The 12,831-nt window shown below is 38.4% G+C and overlaps 1 protein-coding gene across 1 annotated transcript in view; it reads right to left on the bottom strand.

Annotated features, from left to right (window-relative positions):
• PHLPP1 (PH domain and leucine rich repeat protein phosphatase 1) overlaps positions 1-12,831 on the bottom strand; it is a 213,340-nt gene that overhangs the window by 98,727 nt on the left and 101,782 nt on the right. Inside the window, exons 2-3 of the mRNA XM_082640989.1 lie at positions 10,160-10,356; positions 3,290-3,415 (exon numbers count right to left, since the gene is read on the bottom strand). Of these exons, the coding sequence (XP_082497115.1) occupies positions 3,290-3,415; positions 10,160-10,356 (323 nt within the window). The remainder of the gene's footprint in view (positions 1-3,289; positions 3,416-10,159; positions 10,357-12,831) is intronic.

The raw sequence follows: 12,831 nt of genomic DNA, 5'->3' as shown, positions 1-12,831 counted from the left end.
GATTCAAGTTCATCCTAGTTAATATCAGTTAACTACCAGTTGAGTACTTGTTAATACTAGTGATCTAAGGTAATTAACTTCCCTCCTGGAAGTGTGAAGTGTAAGCTGCAGTCTTGTGTATGTACATGTGTGTAGCTACATTACATTTCAGCACGTACCTATCAGATGGTTCCTAACATCCATACCATAATGAGGGAAAAGGGAAAATCACACCAACATTCCTGTTCCTCACCCTGCCACCATCATGTGTTCCTGTGTCACAATTCTCCCCCCACCCCCTCCCCTGAGAGGTCTGATGTCTGAACCAGTTCAAGGTTGGGATAATCGGAGTGAGAGCCTCATTACAGAGACACCACCCTATTAGACCATAGAAATGGCATATTAACCAACCAGCAACAGGGAAGAGTACTAACCAAGCTAACGCTTGACATTTACAATCACCTGCCACAAGTTAGAAATCAACATTTTTCACACCTTATTTAAGAGATATTTAATAATCTTCCTCTTGCACTCCACCTCTCTGCTGTTTGCCTAGGAACAGAAGCTGTTTGAAGTGAAGAACTGTATTTTGCTAGAGTTTTAAAGGCGCAAATATGGAGTCTAATTCGTGTTATGGTTTTTGACTGAGGCTAAAATCTACACAGCAATTCAAAGAACCTAGAAGCCATTCTTTATGTTTCCCTTTTCCTCATGCTCTTTATGTAATTTATCAGTAAACCTGTCACTTGATCCCCAAAACACATCTGCTCACTTCTCTCCATTTCCACCTTCACCTCTTGCCTAGAATACACCACAAGAGCCTCTTGACGGTCAGGACCCCCCGCTTCTATTCTTGCCCTCTACAGTCCATTCTCTACACAACAGCCGATGTGATGTGAGATCACGGAACCTTCTGGAAGAAAACTCTTCAATGGCTTGCCATTATGCCAATGACAAAATCCAGACCTTTCATCCTCTTCTATAACAGAAGACCCTTGTCTTCTCTGACCTTCACCATCCCTCCTTCCAGTCTTAGGGCTCTCTCACTCCCTTCTCCCACTACCTGCAAAGCTACCCCCACTAGATCTTCAAATAATCAGATATTTTGTTCATTGAAGTATCAGTTTAAATGTCCCCTCCTCAGAGTTATTCCTCTCCCATCATTCTCTGTCATATCACTTTGCATTATAGCATGATGATTAACTGATATTTTCTTTCTTCTCTGTTTACTTATTTATCATTTGTCTCTCTGGTATAAGCCCTACCCAGAGAGGGAAACTGGACTCGTTCTTTGCTGTATCTTAGTGCATAAAATACATACCTGACATACAGAAGGTGCTTAATAAATGCCTGCTGGCTTTAGAACAGTGATTTATCAATTGTGTGGATGTTTAATTTACAAGACTATTAAATTCAATACCTATGAATCTTTCTGTTATTATTGTTTCAATCAAAGCAATCTGTCATTGGTAAGCTTGCTAATTTACAAAAACTTCTATTTACATCCTTATCCATGTTTGTGTAAGAATTTATACCTCTGACTTGTTCGAAAAAGAATGTAAAGCAGCTATTACACTGCATTTGGTATAAAAGGTCAAAACATCTCCATATAGGACATTCTATAAAATACCTGACCACTACGTCCCCAAAACTGTCAAGGTCATGAAAAACACAGAAAGACTGAAAAACTGTCAGAGGTCAGGGGAGACAAAGGAGAAATGACAACCAAGTGCACTGTGGTGCCCTGGATTAGATCTTGGAACAGAAAAATAACATTAATGGAAAAACTAGTGAAATCCAAATAATTACAGAGTAACGTACTAATGTTGGTTTCTTAGTTTTGACAAATGTATCATGGTAATATTAGATGTCTGGGAAACCAAGTGGGAGTATACAGAAACTCTCTATACTGTCCTTGCAACTTTTCTGTAAATAGAAGATTACTCCGAAAAAAAAAGTTTACTTTAAACTGCAGTTTGACCATAGTTTGGCATTTTATTCTGAATAGCGTATGGACCATTGACTTATTGCTTTGAACCCATACAACCACTTAATGTTAAAAGCACGATATTATGTAATATTTGTCTCCTCACATTTGCAACAACAAGAGTAATTTTAAAACAACTAGACAGATATACTAGTTGCCTCTAATATCACATTATTTCTACATGCAAGTCTGAAGGAGAAGTGTCATCTTTCCCATTTTCTCTAGTAGGGGTGCTGTCCTGTACGTTTAGAACCTCCATTTGCCTACTAGGTTGGGAGAATATTCAAAGTCCTATCAACCTAAACTCTGTCCATTGCTTCTTCCTAAAAGGAGAAACTAATGTTCCTAAGTATACTGTATCGTTAGAGAACACAGTTTTCTCCCCCTGATAATTCAAATGCACCCAGTATGTCAAAAAGACTTTCTAGACATTATTCTCTAATTTTCTCTTAACTGTTCTACAAAGTTATTCCTTATTCATTCACTTGACAAATAATTACATCATGCAGCAGTCTGAATCACACTGAACTTGAATAACAAACTGGATTATAAATTCAAAAATATGAAAGCAAATTCCACTGTAATGCTTCTGCCCCCTAGGTAGGTTTCATCATTTCATAAACACACCCAAAACCAAGGCACAAAGTACTGCCATCTAACCCACTGTACATAATTCTACAAATGTGATATAAAAACGTTCTCACACACAGCACCTGAAATACCAGCATTTCTTTATCTTATTTATCAGTTTATTGTGGGTTCCAGTACACACACACACACACACACACACACACATAGAGGTATTTTGTTTCATGGGTCATGGTAATCTTATTTAAACAGAGGACTATAAAATGGTAAAAATAATTAAGACGAAAAAAGAAATCAAACCATTCAAAAGGCAAAAATTGAAAAGGTGAAAGGGAGATGGTACAAGATTAGACTGCTTCTAAGAAAAAATGGTCAGAGGAAAAGGGGAAATTTGTAACAATTCTCTGGGTATTTTGTGGTTTTGTAGTTGTCCTACCCTGGGCCAGTCCCTTAAATATTCTCAACCTCATGTTCCTTCTCTACAACATTAAGATAATAATGACAGTCTACCCACTGAATTCTTTTTTAAGTATAAACAAAACAGGCAAATAAAACACAATTTTTAAAAAGCTACTTTTCACCAAAATGAGCTTTTAAAAAGACTGAAAATTGCTAACTACTGGCAAAAACTACTGAAAAAAAAAATGAGTGTGTAACTATATTTTGTAAAGCAGAAGCAACTCTTTAGCCAGCCAGAAGCCAGAAGCTGAACAAAATTCTTGGTTAAATGCTTACCTTGGAGACTTGTCGAAGCCACCTTAAATACTCTGTGAACGTATCAAAACAAATGTAGTAAGTCTGGCTTTGGGGTCCAGAGGAGCTAAATGCTAAACAGTGCTGGTGTTTTTTCACTTCTTCTACCTATAAAAACAAAGAGTGACAAAAACAAGTCAGAAAGCAGGACATTTACCAAGCTCATTAACTGTCCCTTAGACCAGTGAGCCTGCACAGCTTTGCATCTATCTCTTTATGTGTGCCTCTTACTACTTAAAGCATGTAAGTTCCTAAGTCTGACCAACCAATCTGAATTACAAGGAAACCAAAAAGGGGACTATTACCTTCAATAGATTTCCCCACAACCGTGAAATTCTCTTCTTCCTGTTTAAAATTGTAACAGCCTCCCTTTTTTTATCCTTTACACCCTCACAATAGGGTGCTGAGGTTCTTACTTCCTCTTGAGGAGGACTTTTACTGAAGATTTTACTTAAGAATTTTTACTGCAGGTGAATTTTTACTTAGGGGACTTTTGTATTACTCTGAATTACAACCTTTTATTAAAAGAGGTCTTCAACATGTTAAATAAGTTTTTTTCTTTTAGCTTATTGTGAAATTGAGATTAACCTGAAATAAAACCCTACCATAAGAAATTTCAAGTCCCAATAATGCAGCGATATAGTCAAATCAAATTTCCACTCCCAATAAATTCTTCACAAGGAGAAAAAGTCCAAACAATAAAGTAACATGATATTACACAAACTCTTACGTTTTACTTACAGAATGAATGTTTCCTATATTTCATTTACAAAAATGACCACAAACCAAGTCACAGTGAAAGTGTAAAAAACTTCAGAAAGATCACACAGACTACATTCTGGGACCAAAGTAAAATCAAGTTAAAAATCAATAATAAATCAATTAAAAATCTACATTTAGAAAGTTAATACACTTCTAAACAACTCACAGGTAAAAAAAAGAATCTGTAATCAAAACATAGAAATTCTTAGCACTAAACCATTAAAAATACTACATACTGAAATTTATGGAATGTAACAGAAGCAGGTACACAGAGGGAAATTTATAATTTTAAATACTCATATTAGAAAAGAAGGCAGAAAATTAATTTAATTGGCATGTATCTCAAGAACTTAGGGAAAAAATATCAAAAACAAAAACGAAGTGAACTCAAAGCAGAATGAAGGTGATAATAAAAAGCAGAAGTTAACAAAATGAAAACCGGGACTTCCCTGGTGGAGCAGTGGTTAAGAATCTGCCTGCCAATGCAGGGGGCACGGGTTCAAGCCCTGGTCTGGGAAGATCCCACATGCCACGGAGCAACTAAGCCCGTGTGCCACGACTATTGAGCCTGCACTCTAGAGCCGGCTAGCCACAACTACTGAGCCCACGTGCCACAACTACTGAAGCCCGCGCACCTTAGAGCCTGTGCTCCGCAACAAGAGAAGCCACTGCAATGAGAAGCCCGTGCACCGCAACAAAGAGTAGCCCCCGCTCACCACAGCTGGAGAAAGCCCGTGCGCAGCAACGACGACCCAACGCAGCCAAAAAATTAAAAAAGAAAAAAGAAATTAAAAAAAAGAAAGAAATGAAAACCAAATATACAATAGAGAACATTAACAAAGCAAAACAGCAATTCTTTGAAAAGGCTAACAAAACTGAATATCAATTGATATTGATCAATGATATCAACTGAAGACATAAGTATTAATAATGAAAAGGGAGACACAACAGATTAAGCAGGGATTAAAAAGAGATTATTATAAATAATTTTGTGGCAAATTTTTAGAAAAATTTATTTTACCAACACTAAATCAGGGGGAAAAAACAGGCCTAAATAGTCTTATTACCATTTAAGAAAATGAATACTTTTTTAACCAAGAAAATATCAGGCTCATATGGTTTCGTAGGTGAGTTTTATCAAAGTTCCAAGAAACAGATCATTGCAAACTTGTGCAAACTCATCCACCAAACGAGAAAAGAAGAAAAAGACCCCAGCCTATTCTGAGGCCAGTATAACCAAAAACAGATCAGAACAGTAAGAGAAAGGAAAATTACAGGCCAACCTTGGTCATGAACACTTATCTTGAACAAAATGTTGCATCAGAATCCAGAAATACAGAAAAAAATACACCAAGAACAAAAGTTGGATTTACCTCAGGAAAGGAAAGATGGTTTAACGTTATTGGAACTATAAAGTCATTAATCACATTAACAGATTAAAGAAGAAAACCGTATGATCACCACTACAGTTGCAGAAAAAGCATTTGATGACATTCTCCACCCATTCATCATTCATGATAAAAACTCTAAGCAAACTAAGAACACAGGGGCTTCCCTGGTGGCGCAGCGGTTGAGAGTCCGCCTGCCGATACAGGGGACACAGGTTCATGCCCCGGTCCGGGAAGATCCCACATGCCGCACAGCGGCTGGGCCCGTGAGCCATGGCCGCTGAGCCTGCGCGTCCGGAGCCTGTGCTCCTCAATGGGAGAGGCCACAACAGTGAGAGGCCCACATACCGCAAAACAAACAAACAAACAAAAAAAACCCTAAGAACACAAAGAACTCACTTAAGCCAACAAAGGATATTTATGTAAGGCAAACTTCAATGTTAATGATGAGACATCATTCTCTTACCTTACTTTTTTTGTTCAATACTGTACTAGAGTCCTGGCCATTGCAGTAAGACAAAGAAATGTATTGAGGAAGAAAGAATATTGCCATTATTTGAATATGAGATAATTAGCTACAGAGCAAACTCCAAAGAATCTAGAGACATTAGAATAAATAAGAAAATTTAGCAAGGTGGCTGGATATAAGACTAACACTAAAAAAATCAACCACATTTCTATACACCAAAGAGAAAATATAATTTTATAGAAATGCTATTTAAACGAATCCATATTGACAGAAATCAGGCAGTGTTTTTTGGGAATGGGTAGGAGTGAGCAGAAAAGTAGGGACAGAGGGTACAAAGGAGCACAAGGGGACTATCTGTCAAACTGTACTCATGGAAGTCTAATACAGTTATCAAATTGTTATCAGAATGTGCAGTATGTTGTATATCAATTACACCTCAATAAAGTTCGGCAAAGATGTAGAGAAAGGTACACTGATAGGAGCATGATATGGTGCAACAACCTTGGAAAACAACTGGATATCATCTTGTAAAAGTAAATGTGCATATATGTCCTATAGCCCAGTGACTGCACTCTTAAGAGCGATATTTCTCAAGGAGGTCATTATAGGAATTTTGGATTGAATAGTTCCTTGTGTACATTATTCAGGACTGTCTAATATTTTTGCATGACATTTTACTCTCTGAGCCCCTGCCCTGTAGATGCCAATAGTGTCCCCTTGCAGCAAAAGATACTAGTATTAACCAAACACACTATCTGCTTTTCCCAGAACCTTTGCAATTAAGATGGAGTCATGTGACTAGTTCTGGCCAATGAGCCATGAGCAGAAGCGGCATGTGCACTTCTACAACCAGATATACAAGAGCCAGCTAATGACCCTCCAGCTACCTCTTCTCCTGCCTAAGCAGCAAAGGAAGCCACATGTTACAAATATTATAAGAGAGAAGAACCCCCATCAGGCTGGGTTCGTACATAATTACTTGAAAAAAGAAATCTCCACCCACCCACACTGGACAAATAGTGTGAGTGAGAAATAACTGTTATGATAAGTCACTGGGATCTGGGGGTTTTGTTACCACAGCATAACTTAGCTTACATCAACTGACTACCCAATCATCTAACAATCAAAACACTTGCACATATTTCCAAATGTCCCCTTCAGGCACAGCGACAAGAGGTGAGAACTGCTGCTCTAGAAAAACTACCTGTAAACCAGGAGGCATATCAAAATAAGACTATCTCAAGAGCACTATTTATAACAGAAAACTAGAAGCAACCCAAATGTCAATCAGCAAGAAAATTACTTAAGAAATTTTAGAAATCTGGAACATTTACAGAGTGGAACATTATACAGAAATGAAAACCATATATAGCAAGTAATATGGAATCTTATTATGAAACATAATATTGAGTGAAAAAATTCAATCACAGAAAACTACAAACAGGATGATACCATTTTTATTAAGATCAAAACAAGCAAAATATAGTTATATGATAAAATTTATTTCAAAAAAGTAAGCAAATGATGAATAGATATTCTAGGACAGTGGATTCCTCTGGGGTAGGAGGAGGCAATGGGACAGATGCAAAGAGAACTCAGGTAGGGGCTTCCCTGGTGGCGCAGTGGTTGAGAGTCCGCCTGCCAATGCAGGGGACACGGGTTCGTGCCCCGGTCTGGGAAGATCCCACGTGCCGCGGAGCGGCTGGGCCCGTGAGCCATGGCCACTGAGCCTACGCGTCCGGAGCCTGTGCTCCGCAGCAGGAGAGGCCGCAACAGTGAGAGGCCCGCGTACCGCAAAAAAAAAAAAAAAGAGAGAGAGAACTCAGGTAGAGACACTGGTACTGATGCTGCTGTACTTCCTAAACTGAGTAGTAAGTTAACAGTTACTCAGCTTATTATGCCTCATAGCTTAACGAATATTACATAAAGTATTAATGTAAATAAGTTATCTAAAAATTTATGTTCAATTTTAAAGAAGACATTAAATATGATAATTGTACATGAATAAAAACTTATTAAACAAATGTTTTTCAACAATTTAATACAGCGTTATTTAACTTCATATTTGAATTCTACATTTGAAAACGTAAACTAATGATCATGCTCAAGTAGTGTGTCAAACTCGATTACCACAGCAATTATAGCATCTGTCTCTCACCTCATTTCTAGCTCTTTCATACAAATTAGAAAACAAAAACAAAAACAAAGAACCCCTTCCATTTACTCTCAGATTTTCCTTTCACAACAGAACAGAATGAGAAAAGGAAAGACAAACATTAATGAAAACTCACATTGCAAAGAGTGAATTATTTTTTCCTAACTTGGTTAATGTAATTTTTCAACATACTCAACTATTTTTAAAGGTGTAGCACAAAACAGGTCTTACAAGCTTTGTCTGTGAGAAAAAGAAGCTGTTAACTTTCTATTCACTCAATGGTAGAAGTACATCCAGTAATAGGCCTGGGAAACAGAACAAGTCTCTAGCTCTGAATAAAAATGCTAATTATAACTGGATCTTCTCTCACCTTACCTGAACATGCCACTGCTTCCCTGCCTCTGCTTCTCTGAGCACAATAATCTTTCTGACCATCTCCTTTATATGTCAAGAGATTTTTCACCCTTCAAGTTCTATCATAATTGCTACCTCCTTCATCACAAAATCCCGATTCCCCCCACAAAATGTAATCTCTTCCACTTATCTTCCACACTACTTTTTTGCACCTCTCGTAGAGCAGATATCGTTGTGTCCATCCTTCATTTCCAGATAGTAATTATAAGCTATTCAAAGGCAGAGATGGTGACTTACCCATCTTGGTATTTCTGGGACGCCAAGCAAAGTGGCTTCCCCACAGAGGATATTTAATAAATAGTTATATTAACTTTGCCTATGCAAATGCCTAACACCATAGAGAAGAAAGAAACAGATTGTTGACCTATCAGGGCATCAAACATTAAATATGCATTTTTAATGATGAGTTATGGAAGTAATAATGATGACTAAGTTTTCAGATCCATCCAAAGGACAAGATCTTCAGTAATAAACTATCACTAATTCTTCAATGCTCAGACAGAAGTTAAGAAGCCATGGTTTCAAAATGGGTGAATGAAATAGACCTAAACACACCTCACAGACTAGCCAAATCTATTTTTTTTGAACGATCAAGTAACGGTCAAGAAAAAAATTTTTAATATGCCCCCAATTTCCAAAAACCCATTTCTTCATCCAAATTTACCTTTCCCTTTATTAACAGATTATCATATCATTTAAAAATCAGGAAATACTGACATATAATTATGGTAATGATACCCCTACCAGTGCTTGGAGTTTATAAATAAATCTGGCAAAGAAAAGAATGTAATATCTTCCTAAGCAATCTTGTTCTTTCTGTTGATATTTTATAAATGATAGGAATAAAATAGTTAACATGCCCAAAGAAAAGCAGCCAGTATGTTGGAAATATCTACCAGCTGTATCACAGGTTTTCTCTGAAGTGAGTAGCGTTTCAGGGTCAAAAATCATGACTAGCTATAGTGATAAAGTAAAAGTACTAACCCCACTGGTCACTAAACACAAATAAACAGAGTCTAACCTTTGATAAGCACGCCTGAATGATCCTAAGGTCATGGGCTTGGGGATCACTGTTCTATACTATAAAATACATGCTCACAATATCCAAAGACATCTTCTCATAAGTAATAATTTATCACCTACAGTCTGAAATATAACAGTGAAATTCTAGTTGCTCTACTTTCAGTCACATAGTTAAGGTGCACGTACTAAGAAGTGAACATAACCAGGGCTTCACGTGAGCCGATGGCGTTGTTATTTTCCAAAACTCCACCAACCAAACATGTCCACTGGGGGAGGCACAACAGGAATGATGAGTCAAAAACCATCTACCCCTGGGACTTCCCTGGTGGTCCAGTGGGCAAGACTCCACATTCCCAATGCAGGGGGCCTGGGTTCGATCCCTGGTCAGGGAACTAGATACCGCATGCATGCCACAACTAACAGCCCCCCTGCTGCAACTAAAAGATCCCATGTGCCGCAATGAAGATCCTGCATGCTGCAATTAAGACCCAGCACAGCCAAAATAAATAAACATATGAATATATTTTTTAATTGAAATTCTTAAAAAAAAAACCATCTACCCCTGATTACAGAAATGACCCAAAGTAAGCTTCTTAATGACACTGGGAAATCTGTTAGTATTTGGTTTGTTTTCAACTTACTTTCCCACCAATTAGTGGCAGAACATGCATCTTTCCGGTCAAGCTGTCTTTCACAGATGATACTATGAGGCAGGTCCCACACAGGATAACTTGGCGTCTGGTCCATCGGTTCACTGGCAACTGCATTTTGCCTTTACGGACATTATACATTCCTGAGAGCTGAATCCGTTCAGAGCTACCGGTGCTGTGAGGTTTTCCTGCAACAAACACAAGCAAACAGTTTAGTCTTAAAGAAATGGGCTTTTTTGCTACTCATCAGCATACCAGATAAATTACTTGGACAACAGAGAATAATTACAGGGAAACAATCTAATTTATAATTGAGAGACTCTGAAACCTGCAGTAATGCAATTATGATAAGAACGACCAAATCTGCTCCACATGTACCTTTTAATACAGGTGAAGAAGAGTTTTTACCTTAAAAAACTTATAACCTAATAAGTTTTTTCTGCTATATCCTTCATAATTTAATTTTACATTTAAAACAGAAATGGCTTCAAGATTTTCATGAATGTGAGAGTTAATTTAAGTACACTAAGAAGAAAATATTATAGACTGATATAGAAAGATAACATTCAAGATCTAGCATTTAATGAAACTAATCAGTTTTAATGGAATTAGCCACTCATATTCTTCCTCCTACAGATCTTTAATGTACAGTTACTATTAAGGAGACAATTAAAAATGAATGACTTCGGCTTCCCTGGTGGCGCAGTGGTTAAGAATCCGCCTGCCAATGCAGGGGACACAGGTTCGAGCCCTGGTCCGGGAAGATCCCACATGCCACGGAGCAACTAAGCCCATGCGCCACAACTATTGAGCCTGCACTCTAGAGCCCGCGAGCCACAACTACTGAAGCCCGCACGCCTAGAGCCCGTGCTCCGCAACAAGAGAAGTCACTGCAATGAGAAGCCCACGCACCACGATGAAGAGTAGCCCCCGCTCACCACAACTAGAGAAAGCCCGTGCACAGCAACGAAGACCCAACACAGCCAAAAATTAAAAAATAAAATAAATTGATTAAAAAAAAAAGAATGACTTTTCTAGTAAGAAAATATTAACTCTATAAACATAATCTAAGTCCTCAAAGATAAGCTTAATGCCAATCCAGGAAGGATGCTGTGCTGTAGTGCCTGTGAGTCACGGAGGGAACAAAGGGACAGAGAAAGATGCGCTAAGACTCAGAGACAAAGAGAGAGCTGAGAAAGCTCTGAAGAGTCTTCATTTCCCAGATGGAAGTGAATTTGGAAGAATGGCATTCAGACAAGCCCCATCAATTGAATGGGAGAACTACTGTGATTAATAAGTGATGGAGTTGTATAAACAAGAAGAAAAATATTTCCCAGTTCTAGACACTGAATATTTATCAGAGTACTGAAGCCCATGCTCACAGATAAATTAACGAGGGGCACATGTCCCCGAATAGTTCCCAAGTCAGAAGTGTTATATTTATTTGAAAGTTTGCCTAGTTGCCTAGCAGAAGAAACAGATTCAAGAAAAATTATATTCTTATGAATGTTAAAAACTAACATAAATGCCAAGTAGTGTTGGTAGATGTCTAATAGCTACTGGAGAAGGAAACAGGAAGAACAGCAGCACCAAAAATAGATCTCAAGAAGATCCAAAAACTGTGTGAACCCTCCCAATACACACCTTTGGGCAGAGATGTCTGCAAATAACAAAACCAGCAGGTTTGAATTTCACTTCCTCTTTCTCCCAGTATATCAAAATGTTTTATGAAATAAATACTGTACACTGCATAAATGTGCTAGGGCTAGGCTTGAATGAAGTCTAAAAGTGGTCCACCTTTTTGAACCTGGGCCCAGCAAACAAGTACACAGTTAGCATCCTCAGTGGAGAGCTCCACTGAGTTGTTTGTCTACCAAATGCTAACACTCCCACAAAGGGATAGGAAGCCCAGGAGACTTTAAAATAGATATGGCTTGTCAAAGGCTGCCAGGGATGGATCAGACCACAGTCATTCACTTGTCCCATCCTGCACAAGTTCATTTACACCCACAGAGAGAGACGCCCAGGCTCCCAGTCTAAGAGCTCCTCTCTACATTGTAGTCTCTCTTCCTGTAGAGAAGAAGTGGGACGGAAGGAGATTCAGAAAACTGAAAGGTCCGGCAAGGCTAAAAATAACGGACAACACATTTACAAAATCCAATTTCCAGGACTGTAATACACCAACATTCTCTAACAAGGGATCTGATCTAAATACTTACATACACACACACTAATGAATGCAAAGAAGCAGGCATTTTATTCAGCCACATCAGAGAGTGGCTTCAAGGACACTTGTTAACCCGTCACATTTATAGAGATCTGTGATTTAATTAGAGACTGAAGAAAAAGACAACAGAGGTACATAAGCAACAGTCCCTCAATTCTCCAACTCCACGAAAATCCTAGAGAAAGCCCCAGAGCACATTGCCAGATAGAGGACTAAGGCTAGAAGGGATACACACGAGAAAAGTATGGAGACGTCAACAGACACTGGCTTTTTATTCCCTCTTTAGGAAAATTCCCAAGGGGCCTGCACAGTCCCAGGACCTAATGATAAGATCGGTCTGTCCCCGCCCTGAACGTCCCCGTGGGAATCAACTCCCTCTTATCTTGCTCTGGGTGAATTTAAACATCCTTGTTGTCGGCTCCCTCCCTAGGTGTTC

The sequence above is a fragment of the Mesoplodon mirus genome, assembly GCF_964341445.2.
Source record: "Mesoplodon mirus genome assembly, chromosome: 13".
NCBI lineage: Eukaryota > Metazoa > Chordata > Mammalia > Artiodactyla > Ziphiidae > Mesoplodon > Mesoplodon mirus.
This window is presented reverse-complemented; position numbering and strand designations above follow the sequence as displayed.